The following is a 23,002-nucleotide window of genomic DNA, read 5'->3' on the forward strand; positions in this document are numbered from 1 at the left end:
TATTAGCACCTGTGAAAGCACATGGGGCCGGTTCAACTTACAAAAATGATTGTCACGAGTGTAAACATCATGATCGATTGGCTCTGCTTAATCGTCTCGTTTGATTGTCTAACAGCTTGCCACGCCTGGACGACACTGGCCTGTTGCTGTTTTAATTCCAATAAATCCTTGACCTAGAGTTTAAATTAGCCCGAATGCCTTTGTGTGAATGGTTATTATAGAGGATGCTGGGGGTCCGATTCTTACACTATCGGCTGTACGGCCAGCAATTTTTCGTAACTCTTCAAGTTCATCGATCCGCCCCTTGATAGTTTCCAAGAGCTCATCAGCATTGAGCTTGAACCAGTTGTAGTCATCTCGCCTTTTCTCGAACGCAGATTTTTCACTTTTTTCATCAGCTGGAACTTCTCCTTCTTTTTCATGCTTAGCAAGACTTTCTCCTTCTTCTTTATACTCGGCGAGACTTTGGGCGATCTTGTTCGTTTTTCCTCTTGAAGTATTGCTTATCATCTCCCGCTTCTTATTTTCGCCAAATTTTCCAAAGGGATCGAGCAAGTTTTCCGCACTGGAAGTAAATGCTAAAAGCATTTTCTCGTGGACCTTTGTTATGTGTATCATGATATCCAACTCTTCCACTATGTCCTTAATCTCCCGCTCAAGCTGCCCTTCAGGATGAATATCAAGAAGCGTGACGTGAAGCTCTGAAGCATCCCCATTCCCGTTGGATTTGTAGATATCACTGGCATTATCAGCCCAGCGCCAGAGTCTTTCAAAAGCTACGGTTTGCTTGTGCATCTATTTGTGTCTGTTAAAACTGATAGGATTCATATTTCGGCTGCAACACTCACAATATTCCCAATAGCTTTAGAGAAAGCATCAATGACTTGTGGCTGCCGACTTGTCGTTCTTGCTCGATTGAATAATGTGTTGATGCATTCATCAATAATAATTAAGCCAAGATCAAAAGCGGTACGAATCTGGTCGTGACCAATCTCCTGGATGCGTACTCTTATCGACTTGTGAACGGCTGAACTATCCTGCTTATTCGAACCGTATCGTTTCGGAAAGCAGGTAATAATCGTCTTTGCATCCAGAACCCACATCCACAACTGGTCCACCATGATAACACGAGATAGCTTTTGAATATTCCTTTTGCATTCTTCACATGTCCCCTTGATGTGGAAATCCTCGTGTTCTTGCCATGTCTTAGTACCCGGATCATATTTATGGAATTTGTCAGGTTCTGTAGTCGTATGTCTGTATACAACTTGATCTCTATCCCTTTCCCATGTTGAGTTGAGTGTCCAGTGGTAGGCTTGATCGAGAGTACGCCGAGGATGAAGAGGGGGGTCTTTAGAAATATATTCGCGGAGCAGTTTCTTATCCCGATAGTTTGACATCCCTTCATATAGTCTGGCAGCGTCAAGGAGGAACTGACCTAAACGATTCTTGATCAGAAATCGACCATTGTCATCTACTTCATGTAGACTCTTGATTTTATTTCGTTCCCTCATCAACTTCAATAGTCTGCTCATAGTTGCTACCTTTATCCTAGACCTTTGTAGTTTTTTCTGTGTCTGTGTCTGTGTCTGTTTCTGTGTCTGTGTCTGTGTCTGTGTTGGTGTGGGTGTTGGTTTCGTTTCTGGAGTATTTGAACTTTCATCTCTCTTAAGCTTTTCTTCTGCAATACTATCCTCAATTTCCACCGAGAACTGCTCATTCTTTCTTGATGTATCCCAGTGGAGGTATGGCATCTTTGTTTAATTTCTCTTAGTTTGGAGCATTCTCATGTTATGAGGGAGGAGAAACTTACGAAAAGGACCATGTTCCTGTGAAAGTATTTAATATTTTCTGGGTCTGTAGGTAATACCATCAGCACGTGTCTGATCAGGACCAGATAGGAATGGCCCGGTTACCTGACGATATCGTTGTACACATCGGCTTCATGTGCCTTGCATGTGCCGGACTGTGAGGCTGACTGCCATGCATCTGTCCTCGCCAATATTGGTCCCGAAGAATCATATACGCTTTTGTCTTTTTCTTTCGTTCCAGCTCGCGATGTGTAGCATGGTAGTCTGGCCTTTGTTCGTCAAAGTAGTGTCCAATAGCTTGCTGCAAGTTATTAGCTGATATAGCTATTATATGATGAACGAAATATTTACTTCGACCCACTAGGTATAGGTAATAATCAGCAGAAAGCTCAGTTTATAGTACTTTAGAGTTTAACTTACATCCATATTGTTGGATGGAATGTGGAAATATCTTATTAACCTGCTAGATGAAGATTCATCGTGGCGTAGTAGGTTGTTTTCGTTGTTCAGCAAGTTCCCAAGCATTATTTTCTGGTTTGGAAATTTGTTCCATACATCATCGTTCTGTATATTATCAGGCCTTCCGTCATCAAATTGAATTATTGGTACGGTTATATCCTTCCCCAGATCATAGTCTTCTGTCCTGATCTCTACTGTCGGGGTAGAGACGATCTTTTTACCTTGGTCTTCTCGTTGCTTCTTGAACTTTTCAATATTTTTCTTATATTCAGAAGAGTTACGCCAAGTTGCCAGACTTTCCTCCAGCATTATTACTAAGTGCTTGTCTTTATCGTCCTGAGACAATTTTTTGCGAAGAAACCCGATACGTTTTAACTCATTTTTGCAGTCAGCTTCCCAAAACTCTCTCTTTTGCTTGGTAAGGCTTTGTGCTTCATCATAAGTATGACCGAGGACTTCCTGTTGGTGTTTGACCTCGTTTTTCCAGATCTCGGATTTTTCATTGAAAAAATCTTCTTGCTGACAAAATTCGATGCATCCTAAATAGTGAAGTAAATGATCTTTGATGTCGCAGCCATGTTCCTTAGAGCTTAGGCAAGTGGTTTTAGGAACAGCGCTTTCATTTGTATCGAGAGTAGGCATAATGTTTGAGTAGGGAATTGTAGGAATTAATCTGATATGTGGATACTGAAAAGGAGAAAAATGTAAAAGTTCAAAGGAAAGGGGGTTTTATATAAGCTTAAGTCATTGGGGAGGTCAAATCTACGATTCAGAGATGATATCATGCTAAGAACCTACTAGATAGATACGTTATACATTAGAGGCTCATCTCAACTATTGACGAAGAGTGAGCGGTCCATAAAATTTTTCAATAGCTTCCGCGATGTGCATTGTAGCCTCACCCCTACAAGAGCGGAACTGCGATACCTATTGTCTAATGGAAATATTAGTATAATAAGCAGTACAAACTACTACGTACGATCTCCTTAAGATGCATGAAGGATTATGGGCAGCTGCATAAACGAAGGCCGCGTTTTTGCACTTTGCGCTGACATGCATCGGAGTCTCCTTGAAGACCTGAATTGGTAGCCAATAAAATATTAGTTATAGATACACATAGCGAAGCCGAAGCAACAAGAAACGGAAATATGTGGGGGCTGTTCTCCAATATTAGGCAATAGGCTGTGTTCGTTGATGCGGCTGAAGGTGGTCATGGAGATTGGAGGCTCTATCGGGATATGAATCGGCGAATGGACTCGCGTAAGACATACATACATACCTTAGGTAGGTATGCAGATATGTGCTTAGCTAGACCCCCCTTGTCCGGGGAACACCTCCCAGCGGACATATACCCGGCTGAACTCCCCAGCCTGCCTTAGGGTGGAGGAAATATTCAGCAATGATGTGCTGCGTTATCATCAGCTGAAATCCCTTTTCGACCCCTGAAATGGCTATGCCAATTCGACAGTCCCACTGTTGTGAGGTGTCTTCAATTGACTTTGGGGTCAGGTTTCCTAGGAACCTTTTACATCAAGGACCTATGTTTCAAGAGCAATTCACTCGTTTTTTCATCGGAATTCCTTTATGTACCTAGGTACTTAAGGTAGTCTTTATTACGTGACACCTATGCACGAAAGCTGCGGCTGTTGAATTTCACTATTTTCGTCGTCAACGCCTAATCGTTTTCGACTTCGGTGTCGTTATATATCACATATCATATGCATCAGCTTGCTAAGAATACATCGTAACCGAGTTCTTAAACCCCCAAGTCAAATCAATCGTATCGTTACCCACTATATTCTTGTATAGTGAGAAAAGGGGGTTAGGTAGACAGTTGCCCCTTACCACCCTATCCCTTCTTTTCTCTTCATTAAGGCATCATAATTTGTGGCAATTGTTGTGTATGAATTGATTTTCTGGGGCATGAAGTATGAACTAGAAAAACATTAATGCGAAATTTTTGCTCCTGCTTGACATACACTGCTTACTGCGCATCTACGAGGAGGTTAGATTGTCGACTAGCAAGGGTTTAACCCTCAACTCTGGTGATGAAGATCCTTCTGTGTGACGCATTTCGGCCAACTGATATCTGTTTTCTATCGCATCTCGCGTAATATTTGATCTTGATATGTAGTCCGTATGGTGGATTTCATGGGAAGCATTCCATGGGCTTGCCGACGATGATAGGGGCTTCGGCTGTTTCGTTCGCCATCTTCTAGGTATGAATCTCTCGTACATAATCTCTCTGAATGTTCGAGTAAGGCCAAATACTATCCATATTGCCAATCCAGGTGTTACACCATATATGTATCCGACAATGTTCGATCTGGCGCGTCCTGCGCTTAGGTCAGGCTGATCTGCTTGAGCGTCCTTGGCTACATCATCGCGCTGGGGCAGATGAGTGACTATACTTGCTACTATGAATGCACTTGTGACCATTGTAAGCAAAGCCTCTTAACTGGGAAATCGTCTGATATCGGGAAACTTACGATATGAGAACGATGGCAGTGAAGAGTCGGAACACCAACCAATTGCTATCGAATACCGATGGCAAGGTCCTAGTCACTTGGCCCCGACGTGGTCCAGAATTGCTCTCTGAGCTGGCAGAGTTTCTGAAAGGAAGACTCCATCTTCTAGAATGTTGCGAGACTGGTAAATACTTCCAGGAGAGTTTTGTCTGGACATATTTCCAAACGATAATGGATATGGCTATGATTCCAACTGCGCAACTCCCAACAGCTGTATAGAATCAGTCCATGAGTAGCCGAGGCAAGCCCCCCCCCTCCCCATATAAGAAAAGTGTACATACCTTGTACATTAGCTACGACCATGTAGACGAGGAAGCTGCTTTGAACTGCCGGTGTTTGAAGTAGCCCGATGGTGATGATGTCTAACACGAAAGGCACAATCCTACTGGCCACAGTGTAGAATCGCTCGGCAGATCGTCGTGTTCCCCAGTAACCGTAAATAGTCAAAACCATGTGGATTGAACTGGTTACAGCATTAGCATCGCCAGCATATTGAACGAAGCGTGGCTTCATACTATGTCATCAGGTAAGACGATTCTATGATGTAGCAGAATAGTCCTATTTGCATCGGTAAGTGAACTTGGAAGCAAGAAGAAGATTGGATATCGTCACATACGGATGATTGCTAGAGCTCTCATGAATCCGAAGTTGCCATTGTTGAAGATAACATCGGCATTCTCATAGTTCGCCTTGATATAGTAAAGCTGAGCCCACATAAGATCATTCCATAGGCTATGGAGATTAGTTACTACATTTACGTGGTAATTATCGGTCTTCATGAAAATCCTACATGTAATTGTATATCTGCTGCACGATGCTACTCATGGTACACAATAGGGCGAAGTACGCGATTAAGGCAACATCTTCATGGATGTTAGTTATCATGTGCACGGGTTTTCAGATGTCGATGGGAACACATAGATGAGCTTACAGCTTAGCCTTTCGTGACTGGTCCAGTAAAGCCATATGAGGAGAATATTGGTAAATAAGCAAATAAACGTGAACAACAGTACGCCTACAGCATCACCAACAGTCCCTTCTGGTAATTGAGGCATCTTGAATCGTCTCTTAGCCTGATGCGCTTGATAGTAAAATAGGGCTCATGGAGGTAAAATAGAAGAACTAATATCTGATGCCGTATTCTTAAGCCGAAGCCTTACGAATCGGTGGCATGATGATTGATTTGTTTCGCATACGATTGGAAGGGCTTTTCTTGGCGATTTCAATATGCGCCGTAATCACGGTAGCAAACACTTATGGCTGTTTGAGACTTACGAAGTACAGATAGGCTTGTAATTAAGCAGCTAACAGGCATTTTGCTTGCAGATAAGAAGCACCTTTTGCTAAGTTACCTAATTACGTCGCTCTCAGTAAAGGATTCATGTTCAATCTCATCAGTACATATTTATGAACGCGAATACACGACACCGCGCTCTAGTCACAATCCCTTTCATAAAGTTGACTTAATTTCCGAACTACTAGAAACACGGAATTCGGAGATTCTTTCTCTTAGATATATTCTATGTTATACTATCTCTACGATAAATCGGCGTAGGAGATGCACCAAAACGCCAAAACGCCGTCCGCGGGCGCCGAGCGGTGTCCGTCGGAGAGACATTTTAAAATGAGTCGCTAAAGGGGCACATCGTCATAATCCAATGGCTCCCATTTGGGGTAAATAAAACGGCGACGAAAGATGTGTCGTTTGATACTATCTTGGTGCGCCATTATATCCTTGATTTCGCGGTCGTCGTTGGAATCCATCAACTTAACGGACACGATCACGGTCGCGAAACCCCGCAGTCATGATCATGGACAGTCGTCTTAGTCTAATACAAAATACTGCATCGCGCCGACCCAGGAAAGGCGACGTTTGCATCGGAAATGAAACACCAAAGCTTCCCCTGGGAGCTCGGAATGGCCATGCGAGCTGGCCGATAGAGAAGAAGTATCATAAACGCAGAAAGTCTCGATCTCTCCTGCGTCGATCATGGACTTTGCCGCTGATGCTCACATTAGCGACCCTCTTTCTCTACGCTCTCAATCCGACGAACTCTAACGCTATCCATCACTTTCTCTTTCTATCTTACAAGGTAGACGATCTTAACGGCCCTGTACAGTACGGTAAAGGTCCGCGGGACCTCGCATTCGTGGGCTTCTATACCATACTCCTGTCCTTCGCCCGCGAATTCGTCATGCACGAGGTGTTACGTCCACTGGCTCGAAGTTTTGGAATCAAATCACGGGCGAAACAGTTGCGATTCATGGAACAGATGTATATAGTCTTCTATATCGCGTTCATGGGACCGTTTGGCATGTACTGCATGAAGCAGACTCCAGTGTGGTACTTCAACACGAGGGGCATGTACGAAGGCTTCCCGCATAAAACTCATAACGCGAATATTAAGTTTTATTACTTATTCCAAGCCGCTTTCTGGGTGCAACAGTCGATAGTCATGCTACTAGGCTTCGAACAGAGACGCAAGGACTTTAAGGAGCTCGTCGGTCATCATATTGTAACCATAGCCCTTATCGGCCTAAGCTACAGGTTTCACTTCACGTATATGGGCATTGCTGTCTACGTCACACACGATATTAGCGACTTCTTTTTAGCTGTGAGTGAACCAAGTCACTGTGGCTTTCTTTCGCATCCATTGAAGGGCTATCAAGAACATTTCAAACTAACTCATATGACCTTGTAGATATCTAAGTCGTTGAACTACATCAATAGCCCATATCAAGGACACTCGTTCGGCCTGTGTATAATTATATGGACTTATTTACGGCATTATATAAACCTCCGCATCATATACTCCCTCTTTAATGAATTCGGAACAATCGGGCCTTACAGATTTGACTGGGAAACAGAGCAGTACAAATCTCCGCTGTCAAATATCGTCACATTCATTCTACTCGCATCACTTCAGGCCCTGAACCTCTTCTGGCTCTACTGCCTTCTACGTAACGCTTACAGGTTCATCTTCTTGGGAATTGCGAAGGATGATCGGTCGGAGGATGAAGCGCCGGAAACTGATAACGTGGAACGCGAGAAGGATAACGTAGTTGATACTTTGGTGAGCCAGGGGAAACTTCCTTCCCTAAACAACAGCTCGATATCTACGTAGACGTTGGAGGATATTAACACAAAGTGTAAAGGTTGGACATCGATCCAAATATAATTATTAGAGATATAGAACTGCGTTATCATGGGCCGGCTACGGATGAACTGGGTACTAGATCTACGGTCTCCCGGCCTTTTAAGTACATAGCTGTACAGGCATTCTTAATAAAGAGGAAGTGGGTAATATCTTAACCGCATTCACAAAGAGCCATGTTGTACACAGCCACCACCACGTGTCTCGATACCTAAGTCTGCCTACACTGAAGCATATGCTGGCGTATACCTCTACTAATCAGAGGCCAGCTGTGCCGCACGAGGTGTCCATGGCAGCTACCTTAGATTTCCGAGTTCAACTTATACAGCCTACGAGTATTTCGGGGGCCGTTCTCAAGTCGACCTTCTACGAAAAGTCCAAAATGCTAGATTATGGGTAGTCACAGGTCTAATACATAACATCCAACTAACTTAGATACTAACACTATAGAGAAAGTACCACAATGCTAAGATATTTCTAAGTCCGTGAGCTAAGGTATCATTTCTAATAGGATCAACATTGACTTAACAATTTTGCCGATATTTGAATATGCCTTCCATCCTGACCGGAGGCTATGCCAGTCATACTACTCCCATGTCCTCGGCTTAAACAAGGCAGCCAGGTGCAGGTCGTCCGAAAAGGTCGGTCGGAATTATAACATGCGGGGGTTATCCCCGGAAGGATTGTGTAGCGCACGGAGGTTGTCCACTGCGGAGTTCGGCCGGGACGGACGAGGAAATACTTTGAGGCATCCAGCTACCCAATCGCTTTAGTATAAGTAAGTAGCTGTCCGATGTAGCATCAATCATGTGTTTACTGGCATATCTATCACACGTTCTGTTGAAATAGCATCCGAGGGTAATACAACATGAAGCCATCTACAGTGTTACTATCACTCCCTTGGGCCATATCGGTTGGAGCATCCCCTACCGGCCAACCGCATGCGCCACCCAAGTTCCAATGGACAGACCTTCCAGCTGTTGGCAATGGCGCCGCCATCCAGGAACACGGCACTACAGCGACCAATACTCATATCTACCTTCTAGGCGGCATTTCGCCTAACGCCAACGCCAGCATACCAGCGATCCAGTCAAGAGACACATTCGAGGCCTACTCGCTCGAAGAAGGCACATGGGAGACTCTAACCCCGATCCCGGAGGCTTTCACCCATATAAACGCCGCCGCCGTTAACGATAAAATCTACTTGCTCGGAGGTCTCACGGGTAATGGATCAGACATGGTATGGCGGTCTTCACGCGACTGTTTTGTCTACGACATCGTCGAACGCACATGGACGGCTCTACCCCCCATGCCGGAGGGACAGGGCCGTGGGGCCTCAGCTGTAGGAATATTAGGAAATACTGTGTACTTGGCTGGAGGGTTAGACCGGCTCGAAATTGGTGGCGACCAACTCACTCTTGATATAGTGAGCGCATACGATACCGAAAAGGGGACGTGGACAACGCTGCCAAGTATTCCCGCGCCGAGAGATCACGTCGGGGGAGCAGTCATAGGCCAGAAGTTCTACGTTGTTGGCGGTCGCGACCACGGGCAAGTGAACGTGCGTAACACGACTTGGTCTCTCGATCTCAGCGCGCCGTCAAAGGGATGGGTGGCCCATGCCGAAATGCCTACCGCCCGCGGTGGACTGGCGGTTGGTGTCATCGGCGACTACATTGCCACTTTTGGGGGCGAAGGCAATCCTGCGCCCGGGTCGAACGGCGTATACAACGAAACGGAAGTTTACAGCGTGAAGGACGACGTGTGGTTCAAGCAGCCGGCTATGCGACACCCGAGGCATGGCACGGCGGCGGCCTCGGTAAACGGTCGCATCTACATCCCGGGCGGTGGTATTGTCATGGGCTCGGGGCCGGTGGATACGTTTGATTCGTTTGAGCTGAGTCCCTGATAGGGTATCGAGGTTATGGAGAGGAGTAGGTGGATTTATTCGGCGAGAGATATATTCGAATATCAGTAGACACGCATAGAATTGAAGTTACTATATATTATCGAATCTTAGTGATCTCTCATATGGTGAGGCGTAAATACAATTCATGAAATGCTATGCATTTAATATAGATACTACATATAATTCTAATTTTCCTTAAGCAGAAAGGTTAAGTAAGTGAACTGTAACTAAATATTGTCTAGAACTAAGGGAAGTCTTCAGTTTTAAGGATGGTGAGATGGTACTTAAAACAACACGCTCTCAGGGGAGGGGTCAGTCATTCTTAAGACTGAATGTTACTAGCTCGGAATACTAGATAAAATATTAAAACTTCGGCGATATAGATATATGACTTAAAGGTTATAACCTCCTTTAACAATGGCTATTCCGATTCATTCTTAGCTGAAGCCAGTGATATAACCAGGTAGAGAAGCGGAATGTTGTGTAGGCTCGAAGTGTTCAGTTGATATAGTGGGGTGTGCTCATTAAGAGCATCATTTTTCACTCATAATTAACGATCCAAGACTTAATATTCCTATTATTTTGGCCTATTACTTCTTGACTAGTTCCTCCTTACTCAATCTCACACCACTAGGCTCTAAATCATAGAAATTTACTTCTCAATCTATCAATCGTAAGTTCCAATATCAGCCTAGGAAAACATGCCTTGTTCTCCCACTGGGCTAAGCCGGGCCTAGAACAGCCCTGCCAGCAATGAGGCAATTGTGGACATGGGGACAAGCAGCACCCTAACGGAAAACTACCTGGGGGTATGTAACTATTAGTTGACTTGGCATCCTCGTTATATCCGCACTAGTGTAAGCGAGAGTGACTTTCGCGATCGAGCAGAGACGACGTTCTAGCAAATTTTATTGTCCCTCACGATGTTCCTTTCGCTACGTTGAAAAACGAAATACTTAACCTAGTTGGTTTTACGGCGGTAACCATGGAGAAAGGAGCCGAACAGCGAGACGCGCCCGCCGCTCCGTTGCGGCATGTCGACACGGAGTCAGTCGGCGACAAGGATGTCGCTATCGCGATGGTCGGAGAGGAAGGACATACGGTTGATCCCGTCGTCGTCCAGCGCGCCGTCCGCAAGATCGATTGGTTTTTGATCCCAGCCATGACTGTTGGTTGTAAGTCTTGACCCTTTTATTCGATTCTCAGCAGCACATGGCTGACTTTCATATCAAGATGGGCTCGTATATTACGACAAGGTAACATCAATCATCTTCTATTTATTCCAGCAATCCCAGCACTTACACAGTTTTTAGGCTATTCTGGGATCTGCAGCCCTATTCGGCATGACGGCCGACTTGAAGCTCAGCGTCCCGGATCCGCGGCACCCACCCGCGGTTGACACGTCGCGGCTCAGCTGGGCAACGTCCATCTTTTATTTCGGCATGTTAGGAGGCCTTTACCCCATGTCATATGCTCTACAGCGCTTTGAAACAGGACGTGTCCTCGGAGGCGTTGTTGTGCTCTGGTCTTTGATCTGCATGCTCACTGCTGCGGTGACCTCTTATCAGGGGTTATATGCACAACGCTTCTTCCTGGGGTTTATCGAGAGTGTCATTCCTACGGGATTTATGTGCATCATCAGTGGGTATTATACGCAGCAAGAACAATCTCTGCGACAGAGCTGGTGGTTTTCCTCGACCGGGCTCTGGACGATTATTGGTGGCGCACTCAACTATGGATTTGCCCAGATAACAGGGGGTGGTCTACGCCGTTGGCAATACATCTACCTCCTAGCTGGATGTCTTACATTTATTTTCGGTTTATTCTGCTTTACCGTCCCGAGCTCTCCCGTCTCGGCATGGTTCTTGACTAAAGACGAGAGGTTCGCCGCAGTGGAGAGACTACGATACGGTCAAACTGGCGTTCGCTGCACCAAATTTAAATGGTCGCAACTGAGGGAAGCTGTGCTCGACATCAAGATATGGCTAATAGCTCTTATGATGGCCTCGGCTTATACTGTTAATGGTGCTGTCTCCGGCTTTGGTCCTCTAATTGTATCAACATTCGGTTGGAGTACTCTGGAGTCCATCGTCTTCCAATTTCCACTGGGGGGGTTATGCTTGATTGCAATTCTACTCACAGGCTGGCTTGGATCGCGTTACCCAAACATTCGCATATTGATGCTGATTGTATGCTGTCTTCCAGTCATAGCAGGTTGCGCGATTATCTGGAAGAGCCAGTGGACGTACCATGCTGCGGCGCCTGTGGTGGGTTATACAATTACAGGTACTTTTGGCGCTGTGGTAAGCTTGATTATCACGATCGGAATGTCCAACGTCGCCGGGCACACTAAGAAGAGCTTCACCTCGGCGACTATCTTCGTCGCATATTGTGTTGGTATGGATCCCTAGGTGACTAATTCTTTAGACCATGTATTCACTAGTATGTCAATAGGAAACATCATCGGACCACAGTTGATCAAGAGTCAGACTAAGGCGTCTCATTACCCTGAGTTATGGCTTGGGCTCATCATATGGTTAGTGTGCAACTTCTGATCTTCTCCTATTCTCCCCCCAAATCGCCTTCTAAATTTTCTGTCGCAGCTATTGCATCACCATCTTAGCTTCAGTAGCCCTCTTCGTAGTGCTCAGGCACGAGAACCGAAAAAAAGAATCCGCAATGGTTGAAGACGAAGCCGAGAGAGCAAAACTTGCGTTTCAAGATCTCACGGACAAGGAAAACCCGTATTTCAGATATGTCATGTAGGCTTGGAATGAAAATAGCTGATGAGTAGCGCAAAAACTAATCGAATCAATTTCCCAAAATTCCCTTCCTGCTATGTCTGTCTACTCCTAGCAAGTATCGCCATTAACATCTCCACCAATGATTCATCATCTGCGATGACTTTGGGTGTGAGCCAAATATACTTTTGAAGCGTGTGGAAAACTTTGATGATTTGACTTCTCCGCTCTCCTCGGAAACAGAGCCCAGACTCATGCGGCTACTTCTACGGCGTTTCACGGTATCGCTGATGGATTCGATGTCATGAACTATCGCTTCCTCTCGTGTTCCTAATTATTGCAGAGCTGTTAGTGAGCCTAGACCATTTACAAATAAACGAGGGAAATAGCGCATACGGATGTTACCAGCACCTCCTATTCCAAATGATCTGCGACGTTCATATCCTACCATGGCTAGTATACTTTAGCTAAGAGTGCGCGTCGTTGGGGATCAATTGAGGGATTATACATATAGATGTTCTGTGTGGAGTTGATGAGTAGTAGGTGAAAGTGTTGGAGTGGAGATTAAACCCTAGGTCTCCTTTGTTGTTTATAACGGGATAACGGCCGTTATAAATGTCGAGATGATGGTGTGTATTGATATTCCCGATGGCATGATGTCCTCTCGTCTCACTGGCGGCTTATTTCCCCTATTAAAGATAACTTAGCCGCCTTTCATTGGCTCCCCACGATTGACTCCAAGCTCGCATATCTAGAACAAGCATTTCATCTGGATCAATGTCGTCATGTTCCATAAAGCTTAAATGATTCGTGTGGTAATCGATCAACGTTGGAGATAGGAGCGCGGGGCGTTACTGGTTCCATGACACCAAATATCGCTGAATAATGAGATCACCTAACGGCTTTGAGTTACATAGTGTATTCCTAAAGGGACCGCCAATTCACAGCCGCATGATACGGGGAACTTAACCCGGCTGACTTAACCACAGGTGTATGGAATGGGGTACATTACCTGACCTAGGTATTTATTCCTTCCAGCGAATAATATTTAGGAGGAACTGGTTGCCTGATTGGTAAAAAGTACACACCGTCACGTTTGTCACTGCGGAAGACGAACCCCTAGGAATTCTCGAAGTAGTTGGAGCGACATTAAATAGATCCTTTCAATACGTCCGAAGTTAAACTCCGAGCCGAGCGTTATAGTCAATCTGCAAAGCGTAGGTAAGTTTCTGTAGGGGGTTGATGAATGGTTGGGCTTCGTCGTCTCTATTCCATACCATTCACTTAGACTTAATCATTCTCAATATTCCTAGGTATTCATATAGCAACCATCTATTGGGTATATCCTTGGGACGTCTCAGATATCTTAGAATAAGTATTAGTGTTTAGTCCCTCACATGTTACTCTCATTCATGGCTCATCTTGGGCAGTTCCAATAATATGATCGTGGCTTCGGCAGTGCTCCTAGAAGATCTGTATACCCCTTTTTGCGAACGTTTCATCACCCAATTTACTTACTTCTACGAAAATATTAACATTACGGAACCCAATTATATTCGAACCGGTGGTATATAATACTACAGCTTGTGAGAGTAAAATAGGGGGATAGGGGGATTATCTAACAACCAACTGCTTATTACTGCAAATCTGCCAAGTAAACAGTATAACAAACATTTGTTTTTAAATACTTTTATATAACTCCCTAATACACATTTGCATCACATTGACCTCAACACTTATAATGCATAGGTACCTAGGTACATAGGTACCTCACACCTAACCTGCCTCTAGGTGATTGGCTGCTTATTATAAAATGGATATGCTCGGATAAATTCGTATTGATGGATATCCGAATATGCTCTAATCAGAATACTATTAAATGCATACGACACTTTAACATATTGACAGCTTTGGGCTTTTGCGACTTGGTCAACATTAAATGTTAAGTCCTAGCAATAATCATGGCTATAAATGCGCCAACACCTTCCTACTCCCAGATACCTGATATCAGATTAGAGGACTACCTTGACGACAAGCTTCAATCCAGTACCGACTTCGAAAACCTCGACAACCTATTAGCAAGCGTAGAAGTTCAACGTAGCCAACTCCAGACTCAACTCGACGATGCGACCAGGGAACTTGAAGATGCTCGCCGTGCATCCCAGGACCACCAAGGGGGAGTGGCCCGGTCAATAAACGAGTTTAACGCGCTCCAGGAGAGCATCGATGTCCGCTTAAAGATAGTTGCCGAGTCTAGCGCACCTGACGAAGCCATCCGACGCCTCGAGCAACCTATGAAGCAACTACGCAAGGTCGAACTCGCTTATCAATACGTTTCGTTACTACACGATGTTGAGAACCTAAGGCTTGAGGCGCGATCTCATCTTCCGCAGAGTCCTAAAGCCGCATTACAATCCTACTCGAGGCTCAAGAAGCTAAGCATGCGGTTAAGGGAACTACAAGGAGCAGCAGATCAAGCCGCCACCCATCTCGTGAGCCATGTCGAGGGAACTACGGAGAATCTATGGGAAGATACGAAGAATACTATGTCTAAGGAGCTAGAAAATGTTCTCAAAGAGCGCAATTGGCCCCAAGGAATTGATACCGGTGCCGAGATGGACACTGAATGGCTACAATGCTTTGAGAAGCTCATCGATTTACAGGCGCCTGAGGTGGTCTACTCGAATAAAGTAGTTTCGCTATTGCCCTTTGAGGTGATGGCAAAGCCTTTTATCCTGTGGTTCCAATTCCAATTCATGGGTAACAACGCGACGAGTGGTCCCCAGTCATTTGGAACTTTCTGCGTGCCTCAGTTCCTAGCGCTAATCGATAAATGGGAGGGCTTCTTCCGAGACAATGTGGGCTACGTTCTGGCGTCCCGATTCCAAGATACTAAAGTGCATGGCCTGTCAGTTTATATGGATCCTGCCTGCGCCCTTATCACGGTGCTGCTCCCGGTGATGAGAGAGAAGATAGATACTCTGGTTCAACACGGCCTCAAGAACCCGCAATTTTTAAGCAGTCTCATGGTACAGCTGATGGATCTAGACGATGAGATACGATCAAGGTTTAACTATGACGGCGGTGATCCAGATCAGGGCTGGGCCGGTTTGACGTCGGAAGTCCTTAAACAACACTTTGACGATTGGTTCAAAGCAGAGAAGGATTTCGCTCTAGAGCGTTACCACGTCATTATGAACTCCCCCGATGCTCGAAATATCGATTATGATTATAGCGGTGCTGGCAAGATGAAGCCAACCTTTGGTGCAGTGAGAGTGACAGACCTGTTAAAGTCTGTCACGTCCCAATATGAGCGAGTCCGCAGGTTCTCCCATAAACTCCGATTCCTCATCGATATTCAACTTGAAATTCTGGATGACTATCACGACCGCTTCAAGGATTCATTGGACGCGTACTATACAATTACCTCCACTCTGGGTCGTACCCTACACGGCGTAACCAAGGAACAAGCCGCCGCATTAGAAGGCACCGGGGCATTTGAGACTCTCTGCAAGGTCTTGGGTAGTTCTGACCACATCATTGCTACTTTGAAGGACTGGAGTAATGAGGAGGTAAGTTTTGATTTTCAAGGTGCATTTATTGAGCCCCTTGCTGATTCTAGATAGTTTTTTGTATCCTTGTGGGAACAGCTCCAAATGAGAGCCAAACAGACTAATAGCGATGGTAACATTGCCACCGGAATGAGTTATGAAGATGTGAAAGATAAGACCTCAGCAGATATTAGCTCCGACAGTGACAGTGGCATCTTATTCGATGAAACCATCGCGGCATACGCTCGCCGCCGGAAGGCCGCCGAGGAATACCTAGTCGCAGCATTGATTGACTCTCACCAGAAAGCATTTCGCCCTTACTTCGCCAAGGCTCATTGGACTACAATTAGTGATGATACCCACTGTAAGTTCCATTATTCGAAACTCGCCGCGAGTCGGCATGCTAAATATTTCCAGTGGACACTTCCCAGCTTTCTGTAACTCCAGAGTTAGACGAACCTTTGAAGGTAAATATTTACCCTTGAATCATGAGTATCCATAGTCGCGTCTGACATTTCTCTAGATACTCAAACGAAATCTTACCTTCCTTACTTCTGCACTGAGCGCCGCCGTTTATCGTCGAGTATGGCGGGAGGCGTTGGAGAAACTACAGGATGCAATATGGACGACAGTGCTTATGGCACAGAGTTTTACAAGCGTCGGTGCAGCCCAGTTTGCAAGGGATCTAGAGGCTATCGCTTCTCTGATAGATCGTCACATCCCGGATGGTTCGATCGCGCTTAGTACACTACGAGATGGTACGAGGCTATTGAGCCTACCTCTAGAAGTCGCTGACGGGGCCATATCTCTGCAACAAGCGAGCGATCGTGCATTCACAGACAATGCCGAGGCCAAGAAACTTTTGGCTGAACTAGATATAGAATCCCTCACCCCGGCAAATGCCAGGAAGATTCTACAGAGGCGTGTCGAGACTAGCGAATAGATAAAATTTTGTCTGCCTTCTATAGGCCTCCAAATCTAGTTTAGATTACGCCCCAATGCCAGTCCAAGTGCGAAGTGTTGAATTGCTCCCAAATGAGATCTATCGTGATAAACCCCCCTATCTCACGCATCTTTGGTTGAAACCCAACGCCTTATCATATCACCTAAGCCCAGATTTTCTCAACCTCCTTGCCCTTAATTACCTACTAAAGTATTTCTTTTTAACTAAGAGCACGCATTGTCGCCTCCACCACGGCGAACGTACCCGCGCTAACCGGCATAGCCCTCAATAGCGTGGGACCAATGCCCTTCCAAAAGCCTCGCGCACCCTCGACCCTCCAGGTCTGCGAAAAGCAGTCCCGCATCGTCTTATACTTCATCTCGCTACCAAAACCATCGGTTTGCATCTTGCTCTTGACGACGTCGAAGGGATAACTAGCAAGCCAGAGTGCTTCACCGGCCAGACCACCGTACAGCGCAACCTTGTAACTGGGGATGTCGGCCCGCTCAACGCGGTTCCGCGCCGCGTCGGCCATCATCAAGTACTCGAAAGTCAGAAACCAGGTGCCGTAAGCAGCGGCCTCGCGCCAAATCGTCACCGCCTCGCCGCGGTACAGGCCGCGCAACCCACCGCCGCGCGAAGATAGCTGGCGCACACAATCAAGAGGGCCAGAGTACAGGCGCGCTGCGCCGTGGGGTTGCGTCTGCAGCCGGATACGCACGTGCTCGATAGGTCCCGAGATCACGGAGTTGGCGACGCCGGCGAAGGCGCCGGCTGCGAAGTACTGGCCGAAGGACAAGTCCTTGGAAGAAGAGGAGGCGGCGGCGGCATTCTGGGTCTCGAAGTAGCGGCGCGCGTACCCGAAGGCGCCGAATTGGATCGATACGCAGGCTCCGATACCAAGGAGAGGGGTTAGTGTACCCTTGTAGAACGCGAGGGGGCCCTCTTTGGCGTAGATGGAAGTTGCAGCGTCGAGGGCGGATTTGTATGCTGTGCTGGTTTGGAGTCGGACTTTGACTATGTCGAAGGGTTGGCCTGTGGAGGGTTAGCGATGGGGATATATTTTTCAAGTTTAGGTATTCTTGATATAGCTGTATCATCGTGTTTTCATCACTTATGGCTTAACCTTACAAACAAGCATTGTGACAGATAGCGCTACGATGAGAGAAAGATGGAAGGAATAACCTACCTATAAGAACCTGAGCAACTCCTCCGGCAGCTCCTGCAAACAAATCCTTTGCGGTATCAAGAGCACCGCCTTTGGCGTCGAGGTCCTGAGCTGCGTCTCCCATCCCTGCCCCGCGCACAGTTCAAATAGGTACCTATGAAGTTCTCGTATAACTATCGCTCAGAACATACCACGTCTTGCGTATAGAAAGCCAAATTAACTAATTAGACTTCAAGTTTGAAGTCTTAATTGGTTTGTGACTTGATGATTTTTCTATGAGACGAGATGTAACGAACTTGGCCGATATAGGAGATGAGATGAGATGAGATGAGGTAAACAATAAACGGCGAAAGTTCAGGTGAGAGATATCGGATTCATTCACCTTATCAAAGTATCGTTTTTTGGTGGGGCACTAAGAATATACATAGAGGTTACCTCTTATCGATAGTGGAGGGGTCCAAATATTTGCCCAAGCTCGTGCTACTGTTAGAATGTGACGCGATTCATTGTAGTGCAAGATAAACTTAAACTTCACACCAGGTGAGAGCTACTGAATCAAAATTGATATTTTATTAATGTGTTCTCAAAATTTTTTCATAAAAAGACAATTAATTATATAAGCCATACTTGTAGCAAGGTGCTAAACTCATTTTCCGTCAACACATTATTTTACTAGAGCCGAGTTTGGGAAAGGGGAAATAACGCTTCAATCCTCGGTATCAAAACTTTTGTTAAACCCGAAACTATAACACTTTGAATCTTTAAAGCATGTACCTATAAATCATACATCGCGGTTTTGTATCCTAATTATTACTTCCACCGAGATATCTATAACAAAGGATGTTGTCAGTGTATATAGCTTAGAGTTCCTTGCGGAACAATGAAGTTGTTTCCATGTTTCTCGCTCTACCTCAAGACAATGCACATTAAACAATTATTAAATTGTATAGCTACCTAGATACTCAGTGTCTTCCGGGATTTAAGCTGTCTTCTAACTTATTCTTTTATATTAAACAAACAAATCCGGACCAATATATCCTCTCTTATAAATTATCTTCATACTTCCCCCTTGCTATATGATTGACATGTTGATATTATCAGGCTAACAGTCAGGTAAGAACTATTTTCTTAATCGTATTCGTATTCTCCATTCAGCGCCACCACGATGGTTCACGTTATGAAATTTCGTACCAGCAGTCTCTGCAGAATTGATCCCCAACTTGGTGTTCTCGGAGCCACCGTCGCCTGTCGCATGACCCCAGAGGGAGGCGTCTACGAGACTTCTTACCATACTGTAAGAGATGAGTTCATAACAAGTCACAGAGTCGCAATACGTTCCATTATACTGGCACTAGAGAAAGCCCTAGAATGTTTCGAGAAATCGCCTCCAACGGCTCCAGTACAACTAATGATTCTTTCGGACTCTCAATATATTGTTACAACCATGATAATGTTGCTTGGCCAGTGGCATACAAACGGGTGGAAGGATCAATATAAACAGAACATCTTTCATTCGGACCTGTTTAAGTATGTCTACGGGCTAGAGCTACGCGCCAGAAAGAATGGGATTGTCAGATATGGTTATGTCCCAAGACAGTATAATATGGATACTTACGACCTTTGCAGCAATGCTTTAGATCAATTTCAGATAAATACAAAGAAAAGAAATGCCAAGGCCGAGGAAGTAGTTACTGCGATGATGCTTGCTACTTGGTATAAGACCTCATAAAATATCCTATGATATTGTTAGACATCAGCGTCACTAGGTAAATACCTAGCTCTATAGCGAAAGGGAGTAATTGATTTCATAACCAATATGTCACAACCAGATAATTCAAAATTTCCCCTGTGCTATCATTATTAGCTGTAACGTATAGCTTTTTTTTATTCATTCCATTCATAGAACATCAGATTTTATATACAGGCCAAAAGATTAAGCTATTACAAAAAGAAACGAGTACAATATAGATAAGCCTATATAACCTTTGAAGCACCGAACACCTCGAACGCTTCCTTCTTGGGCTGTAGACGATGCTGTTGGCGTAGTAGTAGTGCTCGAATCTGTACCTTCTGGAAGGGGCGTCGGAGTTCTAGTCGAAGATGCAGAGCTTAAATTTGTAGATCCCGATGTAATAGACACACTCTGTGTTTCCGATGCCGTGGCTTCGGTAGTTGTTACTCCAGAACTTGTCTCCTCAACAACCGTGCTTGTGCTAATTATGGTTGATGCAGCAGTGCTACTCGACACAGTTGTAGACCCAGATGTCGGTGTAGTGGCCTCGCCCAGCATTGATTTAACCCATTCTGCCGCTGCGCCGGAGTAGATATCAAAATAGTTCAGATGATGTTGGACATTGTATGTTCGTTTACCATCGCCCTCTGCGCAAATCGGATCATCCCCCTGACACCAGTCTCGGAGCACGCCTGCAAAGTTGTGGATACCCTCAAGTTGCTGGCCGCTTCGAGGGAATAAACCATTGACAGGTGCGCCTCCTAGTGTGTTATACGGCTGGTTGGCAGTATGACGGGTATCACCAAAAAGGAGTGCAGCAGCAACTACACCAGATCATCTGGTTAGAAACGGTACTCGTTTCGGCGCTGTGCCGTATACTACATACATAGTACGGGTGGGGGATCCAAACTTACTCGTTTTACCAGGGGCTGAATTTGGATCTAAGCCTGGAACCATAGGCGTCGTGCAGCCCTGAAAGAAAACGCCGCCGCCGCCGCCAAGGATGTCGCCCAGAACATGTGCACCCTGGGAGTAGCCGCTGACAACGAGCTTCGCATCCGGACATCGCTTGTTGTAGTCGGTTATCTGGGCAATACCAGCTTTGCGGCCTGCCTCCACGGCGCTGCAGTATTCAACCACCAAGGCATTGTTGAACGCAATGTCCTCGTAGTCGCAACTCTCGAGCCCCGAGCAGATAGCTTGCACGAGTTTTCCCTGACGACCAGGATACGGCTCATTGTTCCCTCGAGACAGAAAGACGTGGACATCGGTGCACGTGTCTAAGCCCGTCTCCTGTGCGGCGACGACAGCTGAGAAGACGAAGGCCGGCAGAAAAGTTAAGTATCTAAAGCCCGGCATGATGAATAGCTGCGGAGGAGACCATTACTAAACCATTGCCACGGAATTGAAAAACATTTATGATCGACTAGACTGGAAATCATCACCTTTTCAAGCAGTTAACGCATAAAGCTCCGAGCTAGGTTAAAGGCAACGACCAATGGCACGTTGGTGGATCTGGCGATAAGAGAGGTTACATCGAGCGAAGTGAAGATCTTAGATTCGCAGGTAAGTTCGTTAGCAACTAACTAACCTAACCTAGCGTCTAACGTATATTCTCTAAATAATTTTGTTGTTGAGTGTGGTTTTACTTGGCTTTGGTATTCGCCTAGTTGTCTTCGCGATTACTATTTAACTCAGGGGTTAGGGTAGATTAAAGGAGCATATTCTCTACTTGGGTAAAATGGTAATATAAACCCAACCATCCTAGATTTATCCAAGTTACGATCAAGTCATAAAAAACGCTATTTGGCCGATAAATGTCTATAGAACGAGTGTATCATCTAGTAAATACCATTCAAAACGAACGACAAGTAGTTAGTTAAATATCCAGAAGTTTTCTCGTCATGAACCTAGAAGTTATGACCGCTTTCCAAAGATATTCGAATCCAGACTCAATAATACCAGCGAATCCAATCAGTCTAAGTAGTCCAACATACTCCCGAACCAGGGCCGGGTTGGCATTGTATCCGACCACCATTACAGCCATAGCACCCGTTATCACCCAAACATTGGCACTTTCCAGGTGTACAATCGGCATGTTGCGTCAAGTATCCACTGCAGCGTTTATCAAACTCGGACTATAGAAATATTTTTTAGTTTATGTTGTAGTAAAAACAGTGATGTGGTTATTCGTTGGCAATATACAATGGCTAATGGTCTTGGAGACCAATAAATTAAGAAAATATACTCACAGTTTCAGCCACTCCGAGGAATGTATATTCGCCACTTGTGATGGTACTCAGTTCGACTTCTGGTGTGTCCCCTGCAGGATGAGCGATGGCATTACCCACAGCAACGGAGAGAATAATAATAATAGGTCGAAAGAGCTTCATATTTGCAGTTACTTTGGTTGCTTCAGGTTTAGAATAGTAGACAAAGAAAGCTGGATATATCAGAATACTGTCGGCTTCTATTATTGCGGTGTAGTGATGGTGACGACTTCGAAAAGACGAAGAACGGTACTATCATTGCTTCAACTTATATACTTCGCCTTTACGCAGCACAAGACGCTAATTACTAAAGGATTCGAGGTGTTGCAAAGGTCTAGACCTTAGTTGCAATCGTGGACGGCGGACAATGATGTTATTTGCATGCATATCCAAAAGAAATAACTCATTCTGGGACTATTTCTGACAATGTCTCAAACTCTCGTCTCGTACAACAGTTATATTAACTCGAAACCATAAAACAGCCTCTAATATCTCCCTCATCTCAATTATCCAGAGTATAGATATCTACCTATGTAGGTCTCATCCTTGTACTCGCCGAGAAAGGTCGAGTAACACAAGCGCTCTGTCGAAATAGCATTTCGTAAGGCCAGTCTTTGGGGGTACCTATTAAGCTTGGAGATTATTGGCTGTCTAAACGCAGCTACATATTGTCTCATCAATCATTGGCCTATCTGAATACGTCAGTAACACGGTTACAATTGCTCTAGGTCTCTA

General features: G+C 45.2%; 6 protein-coding genes across 6 annotated transcripts; 4 read left to right on the forward strand and 2 right to left on the reverse strand.

Moving 5' to 3' along the window:
• Positions 1-32: 32 nt before the first annotated feature.
• On the reverse strand, positions 33-1,514 carry GL218_08506 (uncharacterized protein; the record flags this gene model as incomplete). The annotated part of the gene is made up of 3 exons (XM_033585310.1): positions 33-173; positions 247-795; positions 849-1,514. 3 exons carry the CDS (start codon positions 1,512-1,514, stop codon positions 33-35), a joined length of 1,356 nt encoding a protein of 451 aa, XP_033440331.1.
• Positions 1,515-6,603: 5,089 nt separating this feature from the next.
• GL218_08507 (Sphingosine N-acyltransferase lac1) lies at positions 6,604-7,923 on the forward strand (the record flags this gene model as incomplete). The annotated part of the gene is made up of 2 exons (XM_033585311.1): positions 6,604-7,413; positions 7,726-7,923. The coding sequence occupies 2 exons, from the start codon at positions 6,604-6,606 to the stop codon at positions 7,921-7,923; spliced, it is 1,008 nt and encodes a 335-aa protein (XP_033440328.1).
• An 898-nt stretch (positions 7,924-8,821) lies between these two features.
• On the forward strand, positions 8,822-9,862 carry GL218_08508 (Kelch-like protein 3; the record flags this gene model as incomplete). Its single annotated transcript, XM_033585312.1, has 1 exon — positions 8,822-9,862. One exon carries the CDS (start codon positions 8,822-8,824, stop codon positions 9,860-9,862), a length of 1,041 nt encoding a protein of 346 aa, XP_033440330.1.
• A 985-nt stretch (positions 9,863-10,847) lies between these two features.
• GL218_08509 (uncharacterized protein) lies at positions 10,848-12,628 on the forward strand (the record flags this gene model as incomplete). The annotated part of the gene is made up of 5 exons (XM_033585313.1): positions 10,848-11,037; positions 11,096-11,118; positions 11,176-12,259; positions 12,317-12,398; positions 12,466-12,628. 5 exons carry the CDS (start codon positions 10,848-10,850, stop codon positions 12,626-12,628), a joined length of 1,542 nt encoding a protein of 513 aa, XP_033440329.1.
• A 1,936-nt stretch (positions 12,629-14,564) lies between these two features.
• Positions 14,565-17,097, forward strand: GL218_08510 (RAD50-interacting protein 1; the record flags this gene model as incomplete). Its single annotated transcript, XM_033585314.1, has 4 exons — positions 14,565-16,175; positions 16,230-16,518; positions 16,572-16,621; positions 16,678-17,097. The coding sequence occupies 4 exons, from the start codon at positions 14,565-14,567 to the stop codon at positions 17,095-17,097; spliced, it is 2,370 nt and encodes a 789-aa protein (XP_033440473.1).
• Positions 17,098-17,317: 220 nt separating this feature from the next.
• On the reverse strand, positions 17,318-22,390 carry GL218_08511 (Carrier protein YMC1, mitochondrial; the record flags this gene model as incomplete). The annotated part of the gene is made up of 6 exons (XM_033585315.1): positions 17,318-18,132; positions 18,287-18,391; positions 20,267-20,821; positions 20,912-21,365; positions 21,995-22,135; positions 22,250-22,390. The coding sequence occupies 6 exons, from the start codon at positions 22,388-22,390 to the stop codon at positions 17,318-17,320; spliced, it is 2,211 nt and encodes a 736-aa protein (XP_033440474.1).
• Positions 22,391-23,002: the final 612 nt, after the last annotated feature.

Source organism: Daldinia childiae, assembly GCF_008694065.1.
Source record: "Daldinia childiae strain JS-1345 chromosome Unknown Scaffold13, whole genome shotgun sequence".
NCBI lineage: Eukaryota > Fungi > Ascomycota > Sordariomycetes > Xylariales > Hypoxylaceae > Daldinia > Daldinia childiae.